Source organism: Lynx canadensis, chromosome B1 (assembly GCF_007474595.2).
Source record: "Lynx canadensis isolate LIC74 chromosome B1, mLynCan4.pri.v2, whole genome shotgun sequence".
NCBI lineage: Eukaryota > Metazoa > Chordata > Mammalia > Carnivora > Felidae > Lynx > Lynx canadensis.
In genome coordinates, this window is record NC_044306.2 from 166,320,993 (window position 1) to 166,346,941 (window position 25,949).

Consider the following 25,949-nt stretch of genomic DNA (forward strand, 5'->3'; position numbering starts at 1 on the left):
CTTAACCGACTGCGCCACCCAGGCGCCCCCATGTAGACTTTTTTCTATACACCAGACTTTAAGTTTTTTATCTCTTTTGCTACAACAATAATTTCTTCCATTTGGCCACAGACCTTGACTGTCCTAAGAAAGAACTCACCACAGATAAGAGGCTTCCTATGTGACTTCTTTTGGACTGGTGTATAAGGCTCAGAGCTGATGTGTTTATATGCAGTCTGCATATAAATATGCATATAAATAATTATTATTATTTTCACTGTGGGTTTAAAAGTACTAATGAATGACATACCATATCTGGGAATCTTTCGCATATAAAATGGTAGACCACAAATGTTCCATATGTGGGGTACTTTACAAAATCTAAGCTGTTCCGGTTCCAGTGTTTGGAAGTTATTCAGGTCACTTGAAAATGACTTTTCTGCCTCGGTTATTTAAAACCCGAAACTCTCTGGAATCAAGTGCCGACCCACCAGTGTGGCAAAGGCTTTTAGCTAATTATTTAAATCTCGGTAGGAAGCAAACAGGCTGGTAATGTAGAGGAACACAGGTGAGACAGGTTTTTTGTTTTTTGTTTTTACTTCAGTTCTTACTACTCAGTGTGGTCCATGCACAAATAGCATAGGTATCACCGGGTAGCATGTTAAAAGTTCAGACTCTCAGGCCCCAGCCTAACTCATGAACCAGAATGCATTCTAACAAGATCCCCATATGCACATTAACGTTTGACAAGCCCCTCAGGGAGCATCAGACAGGTGAAGGGTTTCCACTCTGACAGTTTCTAAGGTAAAAGCCGAAATGCTTGGGCTCTATTCAGTGGAATTTTCTTTGTCAGAATTGCAGGTCTATGTAATCTAAGCACAGGGAATACAATCTATTTGAAGTCAATGCAGTCACCTAGTGGGAGCTCTGTGACAAATCTGCCCTTCTACACAATCAAATGAGTTCAGTTAGTGCCTATAGGACAGGTTGCAGGGAAATGAAGATGAATATAGAAATTATTATTATATTATTTTTTGTGGTTGAAACAAATAAACTATACTTGATTTCGGTTTGATAAACTATTCCCATTAAAGCCTGTTGCTGTGTGTTCAATTCAAATATAAATTTTGACTAGCTTTTTTCTTTTTTTAAAATGAAAGAAAATGTTACTAAAGCAGCCAATGTGCATACCTCTCTTTCCCAAGTAGATAACCCCATTCACCACAGAATTATTATACAAATTAATGTGTCATTGATTGCATTCATATTAATATGTGGTATATATATTGGGGCTTTAAAGATAGAGTAGTATCTTGTAACAACTTGACTTATTATTACATGGATTTGAATGTCTGGTTCAAGCACTTAATTCCAATGAAAGGCAGGTCCATTGGTCTATCTATTTATTTCAAGGCATCCACTTTTAAAGAAAAAAAAAAAAAGAGCCTTCTGCCAGAGGGGATAAAGAAAAGAATAGCTTAAATTTTCTCCTTTGATCATTTCAATAATTTCTTTCTTTGAATTTCATGCTATTTTGTGTTCTTTGCTATACTTTCTTCTCTCAGTTCTGTTTCCATTCTGTTTCCCATTTAGGGAACTGGGTCTATTAGAAAGAGAGGAGCAGAAATTCGAAGCATTATAGCCTTAATGCAGTGCCTGTCAAACTTGGCGGCATATTGAAATCATTGGGGAGCTAAATAAATGTTTGTGCAAAGGCCCACCTTCCACAAATTCTGATGTTATTGTCCAGGGTGGGGTCATGGTATCAACGTTTCACAAGCTCCCTTAAATTTTTTTTTAGTGTTTATTTTTGAAAGAGAGAGACAGAGTGCGAGAGGGGGAGAGGCAGAGAGAGGGAGACACAAATCTGAAGCAGGCTCCAGGCTCTGAGCTGTCAGCACAGCACAGAGCCTGAACCGGGGCTCAAACCCACGAACCAAGATTGTGACCAGAGTCAAAGTTGGACACTTAATAGACCCAGGCGTCCCTAGCTCCTTTTTAAAATCTTTGATCTTAGGGGCGCCTGGGTGGCTCAGTCGGTTAAGCGTCCGACTTCAGCTCAGGTCACGATCTCGTGGTCCGTGAGTTCGAGCCCCGCGTCAGGCTCTGGGCTGATGGCTCAGAGCCTGGAGCCTGCTTCCGATTCTGTGTCTCCCTCTCTCTCTGCCCCTCCCCCGTTCATGCTCTGTCTCTCTCTGTCCCAAAAATAAATAAACGTTAAAAAAAATTAAAAAAAAAATAAATAAAATCTTTGATCTTAAAGATAAGAATAAAGCAATTTAAATGTGGAAACTGACACCTAAATAAAAACTGAATTATACATACTGTCACACAGTTTTTATATGGATGTGGTTCACAGAACAATACAAGTCCAGACCTCTCAAGAGAATATGTGCATTTCCAAGATTACAGGTGCTTGTGCATCAGAATTATGAGTAATGAATAGATTTTGAAACTACAGAACCACCGCAATCTGTTAGATCTAACACTATATGAAAATGATTTGGGAACTAGTATCTGTAGCCATTTAGAAGAGAAAGGATTTCTGACCATTGTGGGATCTGTTGCAATTATAGAAGTGACCTGGTAAAATAATGGTTATTCTTTAAATTATACCAATATTCGGTTTAGTTGGCAAGAATGTCAGAAAATAAATGCCCAAATAGGAACTCAACTGAGACAGATTCAGGAAAAAGGAAGACTGATTAAAACCTGCTTTGTTCTCAGGGGTCTACTTTGCATTCACATATGTAAGACCTAAGAACCATGCAATTCACACCCAGTGGGGAAGCTAGAGAGAAGAGTTTTCTTAAGAGGCTACAAAGAAGGGCCAAATCTTCTACTTTCAAGTCAGATTTCTTGATTTCAAATCCCTTTTGGACCACTATCATTTTGTGACGAGTCAAATTACTACCATGATGTTTGATTCCCTCCTCTACAAAATGGGATAGAACAGTAGGATTTTGGTCAAGATTCAATGGGAAATCTTTGTTAAGTGTGTGGCCCACAGTATAGAATGAAGAAATATTAGCTATCATTATTATTAAGTTTGGATCCCAAGTGAACCAAAGCCCTCAGTTTAGCAGGGGTATCAAGTTCTAGATCAAAGTTACATTATAAAATATGTCTTTAAGTGTTTGGTTAATACCTAAATCATTTAGGCAAAGTAATAATCTTTATTTTGACTCCCTTTTTGGAAGCTGATAGCAAAATGGTCATCCATCACAGCAGCAAGGAAAGAGGAAATTTCTAGGAATCTAAATCTGTAAATCAGAGATATCTTCATCAATCTCCATAGCCACTCATCCAAGTGTGGAAAATAAACTTCAACTGTCTCTAGGATTGAAATGAACAGTTATAAGGCTAACTTTATAGTCAAGTTGATTGCAAAACTAATTTTCATGAAAAGAACTCCATTCCTCCACTGGCTTTTATTTTATAACTTTAAAGGATCAGAGACTTTTCACAAAGAGTGCTTTTTCACAGTTTCAAAGAAGCAGCCTGGAAAAAGGAATAAATTAATTCAGAAATATTCCCTTCTTCCCTACACCCACCCCTCTGCTCATCAAAAAAGCTACAGGCACTAAAATTCATTAACATTTCTATGAACATAAATGTGAAATATTCATTTTCATTAAGTAGTCTACTGAATATGGCAAAATCAAATTTATCTAAGGAGATATCCAATGCTGCTAATTTCCTTGACAATGGGACATAAAGCAAGGAAGCCATGAATCATTCATGAAGTTCAATTTACTTCTGTTATTTTTGGTGTTTAGCATCCATGAATAGAAAGTGTGCAGCATGTTGTAGATGTTATTTTTAAATTATTTCAGATCAGAATTAATGATCTGGCAGGCAGCAATAAAGTAAGAGTGATTCAAAGGCTTTGCTTGTAATTATCCTATATTTCATATTTTTCTTGTGAGTATGTGTTCATGTATTCATAACATTTTTTCTATATTCTAATATCCTTTACATATCAGAATCACTTTAGAACCAATATTTTAGGAAAGCACATAAAGTAATTTACTGGTGATGTGACTAAATTAAATACACTCTCAGAGTCCTAGATTTTAGGGCTTAAAGACATCTTTAAGTTTATATAATTAACTGACCTCTCAAAGAGGAATGTCTTTTACATTAATACTGGTAAGTAGCCATTTCCAATTAATTGAAAACTCTGTGTGGGATGGGAAGTCTTTCTTCAGCAAAGACTTATTTCATGAACGGGCACATTTGCTCATTGGAAGTATTTCTCTCAAATTCTGCATCTCTCTTCTTATAACTTTTGCCTCTCTGTGTGCTTGGTTGCTGCTATATCACCAGCATTTACTTTATACATAGAGCCACATGTGCTCGCCACTTAAGAAAGGCTAGTTGAATTGAATTGAATTGAATTGAATTGAATGGGTTCAAATCTCGAATTCTGGTTGTGATAGTTTTGTGTCAACTTGAGTTGGTCAAACATTATTCTGCATGCTCTTATGAGGCTGTATTTGCATGAGAATAACATTTTAATTGGCAGACTAGGTAAAGTAGATTGCAATCCCTAATGTGGGCAGGCTACACCCAATCCATTGAAGGTCCAAAGAAAACAAAAAGACTGACCTTCCCCAGAATAAGAAAGAGTTCTTTCGGCCTATCTTTGAATGGGGACAATCAGTTTTTTCTTGTTTTCAGACTCAAATTGAAACACTGGCTCTTCCTGGGTCTCAAGCCTACTGGCCCTCAGGCTAGAACTATACCATCAGCTCTCCAGTTTGCTGACTCACCCTACAGATCTTGGGCTTATCAGCTTTCATAATTGCATGAACCAATTCTTTATAATAAATCTCTATCTATCTATCTATCAATCATCTATCTATCTATCTATCTATCCTATTTGTTATGTTTCTCTAGAGAATCCTGACTAATACACTGGACAATACCAAGGATAACGTTGCTGTTCTATATGGTAGCATTTAAAACATTTGGAAATAGCTGTTATGCCTCCCTAAAATTTTCTTCCCCGATATCTTGGTCTCTTCTTCCGAAGGAAATTATCTTAATATGGCATTAAGAACTGGATACATGTGGTTTTACCAAGACAGACTTTTGTAGAACTGCTTCTGTCTCATGTCTGGATACTACACTTACTTTGATTTTATTTATAGGTGTTAAATAAATCTTAGCATTTCACTTCGCAAACATCACATTTTCTCAGGGAATTTTCCATAGCTGAGTTGGGCTGCCTTATTGGGTAAACACATTTTTCTTATCACTTGCTATTTTTTGGACAAGGAAACAATTTTATTTTGGAAATAATCCAATATGACTATGGCTTGACATTCTGTGTATATGGTGTTACTACCAAGACTTTTAAATCAACACAATGACAATATTCCTAGACTAAAAGATAGATTGATAGTTCACTAAATTGAATACATTAAAGCAATGCCTAAATTAAAAGTTTCCAAATCATTTTTAAAAAAGAAACAGGTATAAAAATAACCCAGTGTCATTACATGTTACCTTTGCTTGATAAATTGATTGTGGTTTAAGTAGGAGGGACATAGTTAATGACTCAAGTCAAGCCCCACCCCCTCCACCCCACAATTGATAGTAATTGATCACATTTAGCAGCCTATCAAAGTTCCTCAAGCAAAATGTTGTTTTTCCCTAACTGGCTCTTGACTGACACATTTACAACTTAAAATTTTTAAGTTAGTCTTAAAGCATGAACATAAAAATTGTACAAATGAAAGAATATTTTATTGCACATAAAAAATCCCTGCCTTAAATTTTATCTAAGAAAATTAGAGCTAGACTTATCTTCTAAGACTCAAAAGACTTGAAAAGTTTGAACCTAAAATATTTAGCATACATACACTCCACAGATACTGTCAGGTAGGAGACTAGGTTTTAATTATTGTGTTGTGAACAAAACAATGCTCCTTTCCCTTCATGGAGTTTATAATCCACAGAGGGGAAAAAAACAATAAAGATGGAAACAAATACTACAATACTAAGTGCCATTTGGGAAACTAACAGAGTTTTGAAAGAGAATAAGTAGGGTTTCCTAATTTAGATTGGATTCTCAGGAAAGCTGCTGATTGGAGGTGGCATCTTAGGCGGGAATTATAGGATGAGAAGAGGAAATCACCAAAATGGGGAAAAGCATTTCAGACCGAAGGAATAAGATGGTGAAGATAATGAGATAGAAGAAAGCTTAGTCTGCAAGACACAAAGAATCTAGGGTGTTGGAGTTAATGTAGTAAAAGAAGGGAAAGATAACTATAGATAAGTGTGGAGGTATCAAGGAAGGGCAGGTCACACAGAGCTAGAAGATTAAATTAAGAAGCATGGAGAGTCTGGTGCAATGGGAAACCTTTGAATATTGTTATTCATTTTATTTTTTATTTTTTTAATGTTTATTTTTGAGAAAGAGAGAGAGAGAGAGAGAAAGTGCATGCAGGAGAGGGGTAGGGGCAGAGAGACAGGGAGACGTGGGTTCCAAATCAGGCTCCAGGCTCTGAGCTGTCAGCACGGAACCCAATGCAGGGCTCATACCCACGAACCGTGAGATCATGACCTGAGCCGAAGTCAAACACTTACCCGACTGAGCCACTCAGGTGCCCCAGAATATTTTTAAAGCATTGAAGTAATATGACTTGATTTATACCATGCAAAGATCACTTTGGCTGCTGGGTATAGAATGGGCTGGAGTCAAGAGTGAAGGCAAGAAGACCAATGGAAACATAGCTACAATGATTCAGGTAAGAAGTAATGGTGATGGCAGTAGGGCTGAAAAGAGTGAAAGAGCTTGATAAATACCTTGCAAGTAGAATGGATGGTACTTGAAAATAGATTGAATAGGAGGAGTGTGAGGGAGATGTCAACAATTAATCCTAGGATGGTGGTTGGATAGTGAGATGAAGGAGACTAAAAAGGAAACTCATTTGGGAGGGAAAAAATGATAAGTTTTGAGCAAATTGAATTTAAGATGTCTTTGCAACACCAAACTAGATATGTCAAGAACAGTGCTATGTATCAATCTGGGACCTTGAAGAGACCTGAGCTGGAGTTATAACTTTGGGGATCATTGGAATAAAGATGGTATGTAAAGAGATTGTAACCTTTCTGAAAACATTGTCAGTGAAGGTGGGAGTTGGGTGGCCAGATTACAATAGGTTAAGAAGTTGAGACAATAGACAAGAAATATAAACCAATCTTTCGAGCAGTTTGTAGAAATAGAAAGCAGAGAGATCAGGAAACGTTTAAGGAGAGATGTGGGCATAGAGTAGAGATGTTTATGATACGAAGAGTTTTCAGCTAGTTTTTAGGCTGTGAAGAGAGATAGCAGACTGGGTGAGATTGAGGATCTAGGAAATCAGGGGTAGAGGTGTGTGTTAACTTGGGAAAATCAATTAAAGGAGAAAGCGATGGAATCCCGAACACTGGGATCAGGTCGGTGTATTCAAGGAATAGAAGCATCTTTTCCTTTGAAATACAGGGGGCTAAGTCAGAATGATGAAGACATAATGATCAGACCACTGAGAGATTCCAGGCCTGAAATGGCTTCTACTTTTTGGGGTATAGTGAGAGGTGACACTATCTGCTGATAGTCAGAGGGTAAGATTAGGATGGAGATTTTCCTCAATTGTTGCTTCTGGGAATGGGAAAAGACACCTGAAACCTCCATGACTGTTACCCCAAACCCTTTTCATATCTTTATGAAGCTTGTGGCTATCAAGCCTTCACATGATAGCTTTATTGATTTCAAATTCCAAGCGCTCTTAATACTAAACTCCTTGATTGAATTTTCTATGTGCCATTAACTCATTTTATAGCATCCCAGGGCCAAGAAGCTATTAATGTGCTCCAAGTTCAAGTAAATTTTCAATTTAATAAGGCTTTATGGCCTTTCCAATTTTACTTGACTAGATGACATTAAAGTGAAGCAAAACATCTTTAATTTGTCTCAGAGGACCTAACCAAGGAAAACATTTCCCCATCCTTGGGACTGTGATGGGAGAGAACATAAGCCAGTAAATTTTGTAAGGTAGGTAAAGTTTCTACTCCACTGGTCACAAAAGTGTGATTGGTGCAATCTTACCTTGGCAGAATCTCTACTTTATCATTCTTATCTCCCAACTAATACTGGAGCTTCTCATTTATAATCACTTTAAAGCTCAGTTATAGACTTCATAAATTGTCAGTTCAGGGAGAGCTGTTTCAGCAAATAATGCAACACATGTCTCTCCATGTAGAGTTAAAAAATAGATGACTGACAGATTCAGTATTTATTGATACTTAGCAACACATCGATTATGTACTTAGGCAAGAACAAGCAAAGCTCATTCAAAGTCCATATTATTGCCATATGTTACTTAGTTACTTGAAGTTTTTACTCTTAAGATTTAAAATCTCGAGGGGCCCCTGGGTGGCTCAGTCGGCTGAGCGTCCGACTTCGGCTCAGGTCATGATCTCATGGTTCTGAGTTCGAGCCCCCCATCGGGCTCTGTGCTGACACAGAGCCTGGAGCCTGCTTTGGATTCTGTGTCTCCCTCTCTCCCTGCCCCTCTCCTGCTCATGCTTTGTCTCTCTCTGTCTCTCAACAATAAATAAATGTAAAAAAATAAAAAAGATTTAAAATCTCAGGTGCCTGGTGGCTCAGTCAGTTGAGCATCTGACTTCAGCTCAGGTCATGATCTCGCAGTTCGAGAGTCCAAGCCCTGCGTCGGGCTCTGTGCTAACAGCTCAGAGCCTGGAGCCTGCTTCAGATTCTATCTCTCTCTCTCTTCCCCTTTCCAGCTCATGCTCTGTCTCTCTCTGTCTCTCAAAAATGAATAAACATAAAAAAAAAATTAACAAAAAAAGATTTAAAATCTCTTTACACTGATTAATCTCTTGTTTAAAAGGGACACATTTTTAAGTAAAATAATGTTGATTTAGTAAGCAATGTTGAGGCTTTTAATTTTTTTTTTAGGTTAACGTCAATGGAATCAAGGACTACTCAGGTTCCTGCCTCCACAGACTATCCTCTCTTTCCACAGTTGCAATCATTTGACCTTTGACCTAAATGCAAAATTTTGCTTCAGCTTCTGAGATCTATTCTAACCTTTATCAGGGATAATTTTAGGAAATAAAGACGAGTCTTTGGTTGACTCAGCAATCTTAACCCAGCTGAGAGTGATTCCAATTGGTGTTATACTTTTTTTTTAACTTTTTTTTTTTTTTAATTCTAGAGAGAGAAAGAGAGAGTGTGCACATGAGAGGGGGAGAGGGGCAGGAGGAGAGAGAGAATCATAAGCGGGCTCCATGATCAGTGCGGAGCCGAAGCAGGGCTCGATCCTGTAACCCTGGGGTCATGACCTGAGCTGAAATCAAGAGTTGGGCCCTCTACCGACTGTGTCACCCAGGCACCCCTTTTTTTCTTTATTTTTTTTATTAGGTGTTACACCCCTAATGATGGGTACTCTTTGCTTCTTTGCTCACCTATTGATTGGAGGATTCTGTGAAGGAAAGTACATTACCTGGGTTTGAATCCTCTTTACCACTTTCCTTGCCTGTGGTTCTGGGTTAATTATTTTACTTTTCTGAGCCTCAGATACATACTCTCAAATGTTATTAGAAATACTTATGTTACAGAGGTGTTGTTTGGTGAGTAGAAGACAGTTCCATTCCCGCTCCTGTCCCCTTTCTCCTATGTTCCTACCTTCATAGACTCCTCATTGCACAAATTCTCCCGGCTTGAGTTTTTGCTTTGCTTTAGGTAAATACCTTTAGGGACCAGATTTCTGTGAACTGCTATTGGATCACTTTGATGATGGTTACCATTTTCCTGCATTCATACATATTAGCTGATTTTAGGGTCCTAGCTACTAGGCCTTCCACCTGTCCAGACATCTGGTTGTATTTTACTGAATGCCTCAATGATTATGACATACTTGGGTCACCACCTATTGCCTGATATCATATTTTATGATAACTTTGGACTATCAGGATCCTTGGGCTTCCCCCCATACCTGTCCCACAAAAATTGTGTTTAATTTATACCTCATTTACAGTTTTTGTTTGGGTCATTATATGGTATGATAAATGGACCTAAAAGCCATATATTTTCTAAATATGAACAAAGAGAATCTCTGCTTAAAGAGGAGTATAAACCTATGATCACAGAAAAACTTGATGTGAATTATAAAATATATATTTTGTGAGAAAAATGCTGCTAATTTCAGGACTTGCAATTTATAACATAGAAACAATTCAAATACTTGTCAAAATTCATTGATTCTTTAAATGAATGGTGTAAACCAGAAGATCTTGTAATTTCAAGAGGTTGTCATACCTTAATGCCAGCATAGAAGCAAAGATAACAAATCAGTAGAATCAACGAAAGAGAGGTCAAGGGTAAAAGCCAACCCATACGAATAAGCTATTCATCCTGCTCTTTCCATATCAGTCCTAAAAGCTAAGGTTTACTTGCTTAGCTAAAGTTCAGCCTTATTTATAAAACATCATTAGCCATTAATAAACAGTTGGGTTCATATTTCATTTCTATGGTTTAATTTTGGTTGTCATTGGCATTTAAACCAAAGTCACCATCAATACTTTTATATATTAACATTCTTCAACCAACTTATTTATACATTGTATTTTAAAATTAGAATATTAATTAAGGAATAACTCATGAATGTTCTTGTTCATTCCAGGTTCTAGTGGTAGTAGACCAATGTGCATGTCTAAATATATAGCTATATCTGCATAAGCATTTTTATTTATTTCCAAGCCTATATACAACAAACTAGAAAACTAATGTAATTGCTTAATAATCAGACACTGGTGAATACATTTGCTCTTTAATAATACTATAGGGTCATCTGGAATGTTCCTTTGGTATTTTGATATCTAGATCTGGGAGTATTTTAGGTTATCTAAATAAATAGCTCTCTATTTCTCACATTACATTAAGCAGTTTTAGAATGCTCTGAATTACCTCCTGCACCCTTCTGTGCCTCTAAAAACCAGGAAATCACCTTGGTCTGGTATTCACAATAAACGGGCTCAACTGCCTGCATGTTGATGGCTGAGAAACTATGAAACAGAGTCAATCAGATTAAATATTAGTGACTAAGATATTCTAATTGTCAAGAAAGCAATCAATGAAACACAACCCCAGAAGACAAACAAAATCAGTTACTAGACTTGAAAAATGTCAACTCTTTGGCCCAGAGCACAAGCCTCATGAATACTATCATCCTGTTCTTCCCATGAAGAAGGCCAAATGTGCACAAGACTCTAACATAGTGTTGTTCTAAAAGACAACAATTTACAGTCATTCACATGTACAGACTACAGAACCGAAAACAATCTCACAAGGTTTTTTCATGTTAAAATGTTTTGCCTCTCTTATTAATGCAGCTTGGGGATTAGAAGGCTTTGGGAGAAACTCTACCCTAAGGAGAAAGCATGAGTTCATAAATTGTCCAGCCAAAATAAGTGGACTTTCTCTAATGGTTCAAAAGTATAACTGCATTGAAATGACCCTTGAGCCACCAATATGAGGGAAATGTCACTGGACTGTGAATCTCTTGAAAAATTGGCAGGAAAGTGTAGCTAAAAGTATCCCAGTTCCAATTACTCAGGGCAAGGTTGAATTTAATTGGGTCAAGCAAACATCCGTCTTTCTCATTCCCCTGTCCAAGTAACTCACAACTTTCAATCTCCAGAGTGCAGTTTTGCTCATCCAGAGGATATCTTCGTAGATCCATCATACATGCAGCTGTGGTTGTGATCCTGTCAGGATGAGAGAGAGAAAAGACAGCATCATAAAGATGATGACTTTCATTTCCAGGCTTCCCAGCCCCCCATCGTGTTTACCAGTTGGCATCAAAATTTTGTGATTACAATTTTTGAAGGTGGGCAGATTAAGTTCAAGTCTTTCTTTGCTGCTCACTAGCTGTGTGAGTTTGATCTAGTTTTATTTATCTCCGTAAGACTAGGCCCCCCTCATCAATCAAAATACCTCCTGCAAAGGATGGCTGTGAGGATGAAGAGAGATAATGTGTGGAAAACTCCTAGCCTGGTGCCTCATAGTTGGTAAGTGCTCCACAAATGATGGCCATTTTACAGCTGTTACTATCCCATGGTCCTTCCTATACTTTCTAGCATCTAGCAATGTCTGTGACAGTATCTACAGTGGGTCTGGCCTTATGAGTAGGAAGAGATCAACATTATGCATCAAAACCTATCTCCCTCTCCTGCTATAGACTAATAAAACAACAACAAAAATGACAAGAACAGGAAATACAAATCAAAACCACACTCAGATATCACCTCACGCCAGTCAGAGTGGCCAAAATGAACAAATCAGGAGACTATAGATGCTGGCGAGGATAGGAGAAATGGGAACCCTCTTGCACTGTTGGTGGGAATGCAAATTGGTGCAGCCACTCTGGAAAGCAGTGTGGAGGTTCCTCAGAAAATTAAAAATAGACCTACCCTATGACCCAGCAATAGCACTGCTAAGAATTTACCCAAGGGATACAGGAGTCCTGATGCATAGGGGCACTTGTACCCCAATGTTTATAGCAGCACTCTCAACAATAGCCAAATTATGGAAAGAGCCTAAATGTCCATCAACTGATGAATGGATAAAGAAATTTGGTTTATATACACAATGGAGTACTACATGGCAATGAGAAAGAACGAAATATGGCCCTTTGTAGCAACGTGGATGGAACTGGAGAGTGTGATGCTAAGTGAAATAAGCCATACAGAGAAAGACAGATACCATATGTTTTCACTCTTATGTGGATCCTGAGAAACTTAACAGAAACCCATGGAGGAGGGGAAGGAAAAAAAAAAAAAAGAGGTTAGAGTGGGCGAGAGCCAAAGCATAAGAGACTCTTAAAAACTGAGAACAAACTGAGGGTTGATGGGGGGTGGGAGGGAGGGGAGGGTGGGTGATGGGTATTGAGGAGGGCACCTTTTGGGATGAGCACTGGGTGTTGTATGGAAACCAATTTGACAATAAATTTCGTATACTGAAAAAAAAAATGACAAGAACAATAAAACCCGCCTTCTATGACAGTTGGGTCCTCACATTCCTCACTATTAGAAAGATTTGTTGGATTCATCTGAGATCCTCTTCTACCTATACTCAGCAGGTAGCATATAACCAGTAAAGAAACACTATCCTAGGATTGGTGTTCAGAGAGTATTTACCAGTTTCCGCTCTCCATTGACTTTATTTGTTTATGCAAATCCCAGGACCTTGACTCTAGATATCCTACTGGGATTTCCATTATCCCTCCTTTTTCTCTTGCCTCTAAAATTTCCTAGAATGTGGAGTGTGAGAATACCTTAAATTCCTTTGGCTAGTCCATGCCTTCAAACATTTGGTATCACTTTGTAATTGACAAAGTACTTTTCTTTAAAAAAATTACATAATCCTTCTGTACAAAGTAATGTATAATCATATTTTAATGAATTTGAAAGATTCAAATTTAGTAATATTTCCTTTCTAGCTTAATCCATAGGAGGTACAACACTGGACATTTTCCATAAATACTCTGAATGCCAAAGAAGTCAGGTATGTCTTCTTAGGGGGAAAATTCTTAGATAGCATCCTACCACATCTCCTGTTCTGAATCTTGCTTGTTTTCATTAACAGTGCATCTTGGATTTGGTCCCATGTGGTAAATAAGCTGTCTTAAAAAAATTTACTACAATAGGTTCAGTTATATGGAAATATCATAATTTATTTTTCCAATCACACTTCGGTGGACATTTACATTGTTTTCTTTTTTTTTTACTTTTATAAATGAAGATGCTCTGAATATACTGGTATACTCTACTATGGCTAACTGTATGTTGGTCATTTCTAGAAAGAGAATTATTAGAAAGGATGGTATGTATATTTGAAATTTTGCCACATTGCTCTTCATAGAGGTTGTGCCAACTTATACTCCCATCAACAGTGTGTTTAAATTTGACAAGGTATTTCTCAAACCTATGTGTTTTGTGGCTTCTAAGATGAGTTATTGTTTTGGTCATTTGTGTTAACCCAACAGAACCTTCTTCTTAAAAACATTATTAGGAAAAATACTGGCCATTTCCAATTTCTCTTTGGTTTTCCTTATGAAAAATTACAGTTTACTGAGGTGAACATTTGCATATTCCCTTTGAAACCTTCCTTAGACAGGATGTTGGTCAATTTAATCAGATTTATTTGAGCATTAGGCAGGGGCAAAAAGAATTTTAAAATTCAATTAAAAAAATTTCTTCAAAGTATTTTACAAAAAAATACGAAGACTAGTTGTATTCCAGAATTTAGCATATAAAAGGATTTTACTACATTCCTTATTGCCTCCCACTCCCATTAGCATATGAATTAATTTTTTCACTTAATAATATATCATGAAGATCTTTTGTTGCCTGAAAAGATAATTCCACAACATTATTTTTATGGCCTGTGTAGTGTCTCAAACGCCCCCAATAAGGCAGCACAATGAATATTTTAAAATGCTTTAAAAATCACCTATCTACATTACTGTATTCTTGTTTAACAGCTGCTTATGAATTAAAAATTCAGGAGGATGTGAACATTCCTTAGAAATTACTAGTGTGGCCAGCCCTCTGATCCTATGACTTATCTGGTAATTCTCAACCAGAGATAACTCTTCCATACAGGAGACATTTGGCAATATCTGGAGATGTTTTTGATCATCAGTCTGGGGGGTAGAGGCTTGATAGCAGCATCTAGTGGGTGGAGGCCAGCGATGCTGTTAAACATCCTACAATGCCCAGGATACTGGTCACCAATAGAGAATTATCTGTCCCCAGATGTCAGTAGTGCCAAGGTTGAGTGGCCCTGCCACAATGGTGGTTTTCAAACATTTTTCCTCTGAGGATATCTTTAATAAAGTGAAATCTACAGAACTTCAGCATATAAAATGCAAATGAAATGAAAGCTATATATATTTTGTTAATATGAAATTATCTTATAAATTAACATGTTGACGTCTATTTTAATAAGCATAGAAATTTGAAAGCAGGGGTTATGATTAGAATTATGGTCTTAAATCTCTCAGCACCAATTATTTCTGTCTTGTGTTTTATTTGTATAATATCAAAAAGTCCTAGTAAGTAAGGAAACACTTGCTTCTAAAATCATACATGACTGGCCATGGGCTACCTTGAACTGGCAGGGGGATCCCCCAGGTGATCAAGTAACCTCCTCTACAGTCAATCACACCTTTTTAAATGGTTCAGATACACCCCTAGGTGGATGGACTCTAGTTGGTGTTTAACGATGGATTAAAGGGAAGCTTTATTTGGTGCTTCATGCTCTGCATAAGTTAATCTGGCAACAAAAGTTAATACTATGATGGTCTTGAATGCATTAAAATGTGGCATAAGACACATTGCAATGCACATGCTTATTATAGTTTAAAATAGTTATAATATTTAAAACTCAAATTAAAATCAAATGTTTGTGGAGCTATTGAAAAACTTTAGGGATATTTGAGAGCATCATTTGAGTGTTGGTCAGCGTATCTCATTTAATTGACCTCATTTTCAGACATGTGTCATCTAGTAAGCAAACCACATCATCTCAGAGTAAGGACATGCACTGAAAGCTTATGCTGAACCACTGATTCACATATTGCGAGGCTCTGGAATTTTTACAAAGCAATTTGAAAAACCAACAAAGCACCGTCTATAAATGATTAACAAATGCTTCGAATGTATGGGTCCTAGAATTGTGAGTGTTAAAAAAAAATCTTTGTAAAGCATAACTGCATTTACTGCTGCTATTTGTTATGATCAATTCATTCAGCAATCAACAGATATAATTTTTTTTTAATTTTTTTTTAACGTTTATTTATTTTTGAGACAGAGAGAAACAGAGCATGAACGGGGGAGGGTCAGAGAGAGAGAGGGAGACACAGAATCTGAAACAGGCTCCAGGTTCTGAGCTGTCAGCACAGAGACCGACGCGGGGCTTGAACTCACGAACCGCGAGATCATGACCTGAGCCGAAGTCGGACGCTTAACCGACTGAGCCACCCAGGCGCCCCTCAACAGATATAATTTAATTGATAATTACCTTGGGAAACTATACATCGCATCAGAGGCTTGCCCATGACCTGATGATTTTTCAACTAGTATCACCTGGACCAGTTTACTTTTGCCTCAAGTACCATTATGAACCCAAGCAGAGTTAAGTAATCACAACACAGAAAGGGAAAGAATCAGGGCAGCTCCAGGAACCTGAGCTGTGAAAAGTGCCTGACTTTCTCTGAGGAAGATGGCCATTAGTGAAATAACTTCCTTCTTGGGATCTCTCTGTTCCAAATTTCAACTTCTCAAGAGGATCTCATTGGCTCCACTTGGGTTAGGTGCCAAATCTTCCAAAATTATTTAGTAAGAGCAGGAAGGAAAGTTGCACTCATACAAATATTGTCACTGCCCCCCACCCCCCAAGGGTCTCTTATCTAAGAAGGGAGGAATCATTGAGGCTCAGACAGGGACCTCTATGCAAGCAGTTACTCATAAATTTAGGTTGTGATCTGTAGAAATGTATGCAACAGAGTGTTGGTCTCCGCTAACTTAAGGGTTTGGCATTTCCAAATTTTGTAATACTTATGGCTAAGTGAGCTGAGGCTGAGTGCCCTTAGCCCTTTGTAAGAAAAAAATTGCTGAGCAAGAATTCCCAGGATCATCAATAAAAAGAGAGATGTCCCTGGGCAGATTTCTGCTCAGCCGTTCTGTCTTCTGGGTGCAAAGCAGCAATGAGAGTCTCCAAGAATGACTGCTCCCTGTGTTTCCATTTGTTCACTTTGCTGGATGTAATTGCTCAGTAGTGGTTAGTCACCTCCACAAGTGATTAACACGTCCACACGGAAGTGGACTCACACTGTGGCTCAAGCAGCCTGATAGTCTAAATCTTCTATGGAATCAAAGGTGTCAAAGATCACGAAACTGGATGGGTTGAGGGCTTCAACATTGAAGTGTTTTTTGAATTTTGTTTTTCACTTTTAACACCCAGGTCATTCATTCTGAATATGTGAAAACATTATTATTCCTTGATAGTAAATGAAAGTACAATAAAGTAGAACCAGCTAAACGTAAAAGCATTAACTTTTTCTGAACACAGACTTCCCAGAGGAACAGTCATGACAGCTTAACATTTATCTGTCTTTTTTCAAAGACATTTGGAGTGGCTTACATTATAATCCAATTTATTGACATTTTGAAGGTTAGGTCAGAACACTATAACAGGCTGTTAGTTAGAAACTATGGTCCCATGAGACTTTAGAGTGAATGGAAATCATGTTGCTGTAGTATTCATTTATTAAGGTGTATGCTGCATGGTCACTGACCTTAAGAGTCACTGTAATTGCAAATCATGTATATTTGATATCTAAGGGCTCTCATTGCTGACAAAACACAACCCAGTAAGTCCTGGCCTATAAATACATTAAAATCCAGTCATACACACACACACACACACACACACACACACACACACACAAGTGCCCACATATACATATGAAGAGGGCGCTTTTGCAAATAACAAATCAATGAACAAATTATGTACATATGATTGAGACTTTCCTGTAATCTTCAGTTCTATAGGGATGAGCTCCCAAGTTTTGAGTGTGATCTCTGTAGAGCAAAATTCTACTATTTAATAGATTCTACATGAAAAAAAAATATGAGGAAAGATGAAAAAGGCAGCCTGAAAATGCTAAGTCTAAATGGTGGCCCTTGGGGTGCCTGGATGGCTCAGTGGGTTTAGTGTCCAACTCTTGATTTCAGCTCAGGTCATGATTCCAGGGATTGAGTCCTGTATCAGGCTCTGACTGGGCTCTTTCTCTCTCTCTTTCTGCCCCTCCCCTGCTCACACTCTCTTTCTTTCTCCCGCAAAGGAAAAAAAAAAAGTCAGCCTTAAGATTGGTGAGATTGGTGGTGAGTAGCAGATATAAGGTTGATATCACTATCACTTAGTGAAGCTGGTTTGAGGAATGGTCTTTGTGATCTCTGGGCTACACCTTATGTTAGGCATATCACCCGAAGAAACTGATGAGGGAAGATGGGTGGGTTAGTCTGAGTCATGACCAGGTAGTATATAGATTTGTTTCCTTGGCTAACACTGAGTGGTGAAAAGAATATGTATTATCTTCACAGCTGGCACCAAGTTTTATTTTAGGTAGACTACCATGTTTAAGAAAATGCTTTGGTATTTGAAAATGAAATTCTGAGGGTGTGAGATATGAATGGTGAGAAAATAAAAGGAGATAAACTGCTATGCGAGATTTAAGAGTAATTTAAGCATGGGGAAGAAAAATGATGGAGTAGCAAAATTTTAAAAAACAGTTATGTTTAATATTTAATTAAAACAGTTTGGCATTACCGTGATAATTTTTCTCTATTTACCTAAACCAATACTAACACACACACACACACACACACACACACACACACACACACAAACACAGTAAAGCTTTATGTAAATGTTTTATTTTTATCCTTGGAAAGGGGCTGAATTCATATCTTGACAGCATTCATGGAACAGTACTCTATAAATTGAACCAATTCAGTGAGAGCCAAGATTCCAAGCCCTAGATGCTCAAATCGTGTAAAACCCTTTGAGAAGATTCAGCAATCCTGGGAAGGCACTGGACTCCCACAAATAATAGATTGTAGACTTAAGCTACTCTTACCTAGATCAAGGGGCAGGCTGATCTTAGCTAATATTATGCTGGAATCTTACATAATGGACACTGTGCTAAGCATCATGCATACTGTATTAGTTTCTGATGCATACTCTATTATTTCCTCATTACCAAACATTTAGTGGCTTAAAACAACAACAGATTTATTATTTTACAATTCTGGAGGTCAGAAGTCTTAAAATCAAGGTTTCAGCAGGGCTTTGTTCCTTCTAGAGGCTTTAGAGGAGGACCATTTTCTTGTCTTTTTCAGCTTCTAGAGGCTGCTTACACTCCTTGCCTCATGACACCTTCCTCCATCTTCAAAGACCATCATTCCAACATCTGCCTCTAGCTTCACATCCCCTCACCCTCTAACTCTCCTGCCTTCCTTTTAAATTTTTTTTTTTTCAACATTTATTTATCTTTGGGACAGAGAGAGACAGAGCATGAACGGGGGAGGGGCAGAGAGAGAGGGAGACACAGAATCGGAAACAGGCTCCAGGCTCTGAGCCATCAGCCCAGAGCCTGACGCGGGGCTCGAACTCACGGACCGCGAGATCGTGACCTGGCTGAAGTCGGACGCTTAACCGACTGCGCCACCCAGGCGCCCCTGCTCTCCTGCCTTCCTTTTATAAGAACCCTTCTATGGATTACACTGTGCCCATCCGGATAATCCAGAATAATGTCATCTCAAACCCTTAAATTAATCACACCAGCAAAGTCTCCTTGACTCGTAAGGTAACATATTCACAGGTTCTGAGAATTAGGACATGGCCATCTTTGGAGAGCCATTATTTTGACTACAACACATGCATTATTTGATTTATTATTTACAATTGCCTTATTATGTTGATGTAATTCTTATGCTATTTTCAGAGATAAAGAAATGGATACCTGATGGAGTTAAGAAATAATTCCAAGTTTACATGATCTAAATTGTAACACTGGGATTCACATTCAGATATGCCAGACTTAAGACCTGAGGTTTATTTTCTCTTTAGTTACTATATTCAGGGCAGATAAGTCTAAGCAGAGAACTATTGGTTCAGTGTAGGAATTATTTATTTCTTTTATAGGCAGTAAGATAAGTGTAAAAAAATATTAAGATCTGACCTTACCGTATATATGTAGTATTCATTTAATTATCAGTAATTCAAGACATACTTTACCAATCAATGAGTATAAAAATGAAAGAGGATGCACAGGAATCAGGCAATCCTGTGAGCATTGAGGCTATAGCAGTTAAAAATATCCAGCTATACTTTCATCCTGTCATAATTCTTTTTTATTTTTGGAGGGGTGTTTTTATTTTTTTTAAATTTTTTTTTTTTAACGTTTATTTATTTTTGGGACAGAGAGAGACAGAGCATGAACGGGGGAGGGGCAGAGAGAGAGGGAGACACAGAATCGGAAGCAGGCTCCAGGCTCTGAGCCATCAGCCCAGAGCCCGACGCGGGGCTCGAACTCACGGACCGCGAGATCGTGACCTGGCTGAAGTCGGACGCTTAACCGACTGCGCCACCCAGGCGCCCCGGAGGGGTGTTTTTAGTATACTGTCAGGTCTGAGAAGATAGAAGATAGAGCCAGTCAATAGGTTTCACAAAATAGCCATGTATGGTAGGCTCACTTCTCATTTGGGTAAGCCATCTTCACCATTTTTCTAGAAATCCGAATAACTTACATCAGAGAAATGTTTATATTATCAAGAAAGCATGAAAATCATTCACAAGGAATGGAGCTCAATCCTATGCTTATTTTGTTGGTGGCCATTTGGACAAAAGATGCTTTAACCTGGATTTGTGATGTTCCAAGAATGGAGGTGTTATGGAAGCGGATGTGGTGTGAAACAAAGAAACAGAAGAGGGTTATTATATGCGCATACAAGTTCAGTGATTGATACATAGTAGTCACTCAATTAACTCTAGCTATTACTTTTAAACTATATGCTTCTAAATAAATAAATAAATACATGTAAGTTTACTGATACAAAAATATTGTATGATTAATGTGTGGTCATAATAAAACATCTGGGAAATATAGAAAAATACAGATACAAGAATGCAAATGACCTATAATCTTATTACCACAATCTTATTAATTTCCTTTCTTCTAAGTATATTGTTTAGCAAAGTGAAATTACACTGTATTTAAAAATTTCATTTGCTGTTTTTTGGTTAACCTAAAGGTAAGAATTTTCATAATACATTTATAGTCTTCATGAACACATTTTAAATGGGTATTCAAGATTTTGAAATGTAGATATCTTGTTATAGTACTTAACCATTCCTCTTGGATGACATCATTAAGTACTCTTTGGTTACATTTTTAAAAATCCACACTAATTAAATAGCATTCTCCTTGTTCCTTTTACATTTTTACGTTTTATTTTTTGATTCCAGGTTTTTGCTTTCTTTTCTCCCTTTGTTTTTTACTTTTACTGCTGAATGTTAACGACACTCTTCTCAGTGCAATCCCAAGCAGTTGTTTTTTGGTAATTAGCTATATACCAAATGTTGTGTAAATGGGTTCATTTTTTATTCATTTCTGTTGGGCCAGGGTGATTCATGAACCATTTTGTGAATATGAAAAGCTGTTCATAAATCAGAGAGTCCTAGGGCAGGGGAGAAAAAAAAAAGGTAAAAATAGGGCAATAGTGATTAATAGACCCTTGCCAAGGATGCTATGCCAACCTCAGTCTTCTTTTACCTTAGGTATCTGGCTGAGTTTAAGTCAGACTGTTTTTCCCAATTATATCACTATATGCATATAACTGTGAAGTGTAAGAGCATCTTTTAAATTTCTATTATATTTAGTATTCCCCAGTAACAATTATCTGAGATCTGTGTTAAGGTGTTGAAAAAATATGGCTACCTCCCCCAAATCAGAGCATTTTTATTATCATTTTGATCATCAGGAAGTTCTGTGGTGGACAAACTGTGAAGAATTAAGATGATAACGGGCCCTTAAACAACGAGAAGGAACTTAAAAATTGAAGTCAAAGTCAGATGTTTACCTTGACTGGAATGCCATGAGTTGGTAATCAAAAAGTGCAGGTTAGTTAAACAAGGAGTCAGACAGAATTAGGAGGTAAAGCAAAGTTATAGATCTTCTTTTACAATTATTAATTTTTTGACTTATTTGCAAATCTGCTCTGTCACTTTGCCTCATGATGATTTCTACCAAAACAAAGGACTCAGACATTTACTGAAAGGTAATCAGAGTAATCTTGAAATGGTATTCCTGAAGGAGTGAAAGAAAGTTCAGGAGTGATAAAGCATTAAAATACTGCAGTGTCCTAGGACAATGGCTTTCTGTTGAAAAAAATACAAAAAAAAAGCAAAACCAAAAATGAATATAAATAAGACAGGAGTGTAAATTATGCAAAGTTTCCAGCTCCCGATCTCAAAAGAAAAGCAGGGCTTGGGACACCATTCTTTTCCTTTTTAAATACATAATACATTTTCTAAAATATTCCGAAGTTAGTGGGTAACTATTACTTCTACCATGACAACTATAAACATTATGGTTATTTAGTTTTATTCCCCCACCACCCCCGCAATGTCCTTGGGCTTTTTTGCATACTTGTAAAACCATGTTTAGAATTCCCTTTTCTTCCCTTCAATCTTAATATTACAAACATTTTCCTCCTTGGCATCAGGACTGCAAATTTTTCATTAGGAAACAATACACTTTATGTTGGACATTTAGGTGGTTTTTAATCTAGTGAGTTTATTTATTTATTTTTTTTAACGTTTATTTATTTTTGGGACAGAGAGAGACAGAGCATGAACGGGGAAGGGGCAGAGAGAGAGGGAGACACAGAATTGGAAACAAGCTCCAGGCTCTGAGCCATCAGCCCAGAGCCTGACGCGGGGCTTGAACTCACGGACCGCGAGATCGTGACCTGGCTGAAGTCGGACGCTTAACCGACTGCGCCACCCAGGCGCCCCTAATCTAGTGAGTTTAAAATAAAGCTAAAATAAACACATGAATATATGGCTTTTCCAGATTTTGAATTATTTCTTTGGGATAGAGATACAGTAAGTAGGATTACTCTATCCAAGGATATGAAAATTTTTATGGCTTCTCATAATATATACGGTCAAAATACTTTCTTAAAGAATTGTCCTAAGTTGTAGTGCAAGAAAGTATCAATTTCCCTATACTACTGCTCAAATGGATATCGTATTCTTTTTGTTAACAGATGAAAAGTGGTACTTTAAATTTTATTTTAATTTTTTGATTACTAGCACAGTAAAATCTTTTTATATTTATTTAAAGATGTATTTGGACACATTATTTCTTTTGAAACTAAAGTCATTAGTGTTATAGAAATCTGTGATTAAAAGAAGACCAATAATGGAATTTTACCAAATATCAAGCAGGAGTGAACAATCTGCTTATAGAGTAACTTCGCTGCTGTCTTGTTCAATTAACTAGATGAAAAAATATATGTGGAACTTAATATCTTTGTTGACATGTATTTTTATGGTTTTACTATGCACAGTTTTTGAGGGGCAAATGTAAATTATAGATATAAAAATCTCAAATAAAGCCATGCTGCTTTTGTTGGTTCATAATGAACACCATGAAAATTAAGCTAATCGATTCTTAAGTTCCACATATGAGTGAAATCATATGGTATTGTCTTTTGCTGACTGGCCTATTTCGCTTAGCATAGTACTTTCTAGCTCTATCCATGTCTGACGAACATGGTAAGAGAAAAAAAAAGGGAGGAAAACCAAGAAACAGACTCTAAATTATAGAGAACAAACTGATGGTTACCAGAGGGAAGGTGGGTGAAGGGGGTATGGGTTAAATAGGTGATGGAGGTGAAGGAAGTCACTTACTGTGATGAGCACTGGGTATTGCATGGAAGTGTTGAATCACTCAATTCTACACCTGAAACTAATATTACACTGTTTATTAACTAACTGAAATTTAAATAAAAATGTGAAAAACAAAATAAGCTAATTGAGAGGTGATTGTATATTCTAAAAGACAAAAATAGAAAGAGGATTTAATGTTTCCAAGTTAATGATGAAGCATTCCAGATATTGCAATCATAAAATATAATAAATAAAATAATATTATTTGTGTCCCTGTGCTTCTTTATTTTTTTAATGTTTATTTATTTTTGAGACTGAGAGAGACAGAGCATGAGTGGGGGAGGGGCAGAGAGAGAGGGAGACACAGAATCGGAAGCAGGCTCCAGTCTCTGAGCCATCAGCCCAGAGCCCCACGTGGGGCTCGAACTCACAGACTGTGAGATCGTGACCTGAGCTGAAGTCGGAGGCTTAACCGACTGAGCCACCCAGGCACCCCTATGTCCCTGTGCTTCTATAAGCATAAATTCCCAAAATGGAGCTATAGAATAAAATAAGATGTCTTTCTTTTTAATTTTATTGTGAGTACAATGTTAAAGAGTTAAATTCTGGAGAGTTTAGTAGGACCCAGTCATTCTGCTTTTAGATGTCTACTCTTTTGCACACAAGAGAACAAAAGTAGGGATGTTTATCAAGGACTCCGTGTAATAGCAAAAACAGGTAAACCCCAAAACTGTCCAGCAAAGCAAAATGGATACACAACTCAGGTGTCTATGCTGTAGATTACCTGAGAGCAGTTGATGAATGAACTAGATCTACATGTATAAACATGGGTATATCTCACATAATGTGAAACCAGAACAGTTGCCTACAAAAAGTTACGTATATAATGGAATATTATTCAGCCAAAGAAAGGAATGAAATCTTGCCATTTGTAATGACATGGATGGAGAGTGTTATGTTAAGCCAAATAAGTCAGTCAGAAAAAGACAAATACCATATGATTTCACTCATATGTGGAATTTAAGAAACGAAACAAATGAACATAGGGGGAAAAAAAGAGAGGGAGGTGGAAACCAAGAAACGGACTCTGGTGGTTATCCGAAGGGAGGTAGGTGGGGGGATGGGTTAAATAGGTGATGGGGACTAAGGGGTGCATGTGTTGTAATTGGCACCAAGTATTGTATGGGAGTGTCCAATCACTATATTGTATACCTGAAACTAATATTATACTGTAGGTCAACCAACTAGAATTTCAATAAAAACTTAAAATACAATTTTTCAAGAACAAATTATATGCCTTAGGAAATCACATGTGTGTACACATGTAGTAAAATTAAAAAATGTATACCTTGGATTAATAAATAGCAATTTTGGCATAGTAGGGTCTCAGCAGGGAGAGGTAGGGGAAGGAGGAGATAGGATGGGATGGAGATGGTCTTGTAGCAATCTCTGAAAGTTTGCTTCCTCCATCTTTTCTCCTCTCCCTTCTTCCTTCCTCCCCCCTCCCCTCCCCTTCCCTCCTTTGTCTATATCTGAACAGATAAATCTTCAAATAACCCACTTATGCTCTTATTTTAAATGTTATTTTGAACTAGCTATAGCGACCTTCTTCTCCCTATGCTAGAATTACCATTAAAAAAGTAAAGGAACACAAAGTTTACCTTTCCCTCACATTCTCTATACCTAACTGGCATTTAGTAGTGAATGATGATTATAATCTGAAATGAGTCCTTTCATTTAAGAGATCTATCAACTTGTACAGATTTCCTCATGTATATATACATGAAAAATATATATATACATGTATATATACATGAAATATATATATATACACGAAATATATATATATATTTCTTCAAATTTTCATCACAATTTGCAATTATATGTCTGTTGGTTTGATTACTTGTTTTTTGTGTGTAGCTGCTTGAATAGATAGATGGTAAGTGCCACAAGAGATCTCACCTCTTAATGATTCATTTACCAGCGTCCAGCCCAGTGTCTGGCACAGAATTGAGGGGTAAATTAATGGAATTAATATGTAACTTCAGGAAACACGCAAATCATTGCTTCTCTAGAGAAGAGGGAAAAAGACCACCATGCTGTCTTTATTAAAAGGCTACACCCATACAGATTTGGTATAACTTGGAATACAGATTTAAAATGAAGATCCATTTCCCCTCTACCGGTTCAATTTCTTATTGAAAAATCATTTGGGTGCCTTTGCTAAGTAAACATCCCGAGGCTGTTGTCAGTTGGATAATTTCTAGGGCCACGAAGCTGCTTTGATGTATCCTTAAATTGAACCCCGTATCATAGGATGTCTCATCTGTTAGGGTTTTTAGAGGTCATGTGAGCAAAGAGTGGCCATAACATTAGTATTTGCATTAAATAGTCCAAACATAAACATAGGTTCCCATAAGCCCCCTTCTCT

At 37.3% G+C, this 25,949-nt stretch overlaps 1 protein-coding gene across 1 annotated transcript in view; it reads right to left on the reverse strand.

Moving 5' to 3' along the window:
* GABRB1 (gamma-aminobutyric acid type A receptor subunit beta1) overlaps positions 1 to 25,949 on the reverse strand; it is a 385,813-nt gene that overhangs the window by 93,894 nt on the left and 265,970 nt on the right. Inside the window, exon 5 of the mRNA XM_030313932.1 lies at positions 11,678 to 11,760. Within this exon, the coding sequence (XP_030169792.1) occupies positions 11,678 to 11,760 (83 nt within the window). The remainder of the gene's footprint in view (positions 1 to 11,677; positions 11,761 to 25,949) is intronic.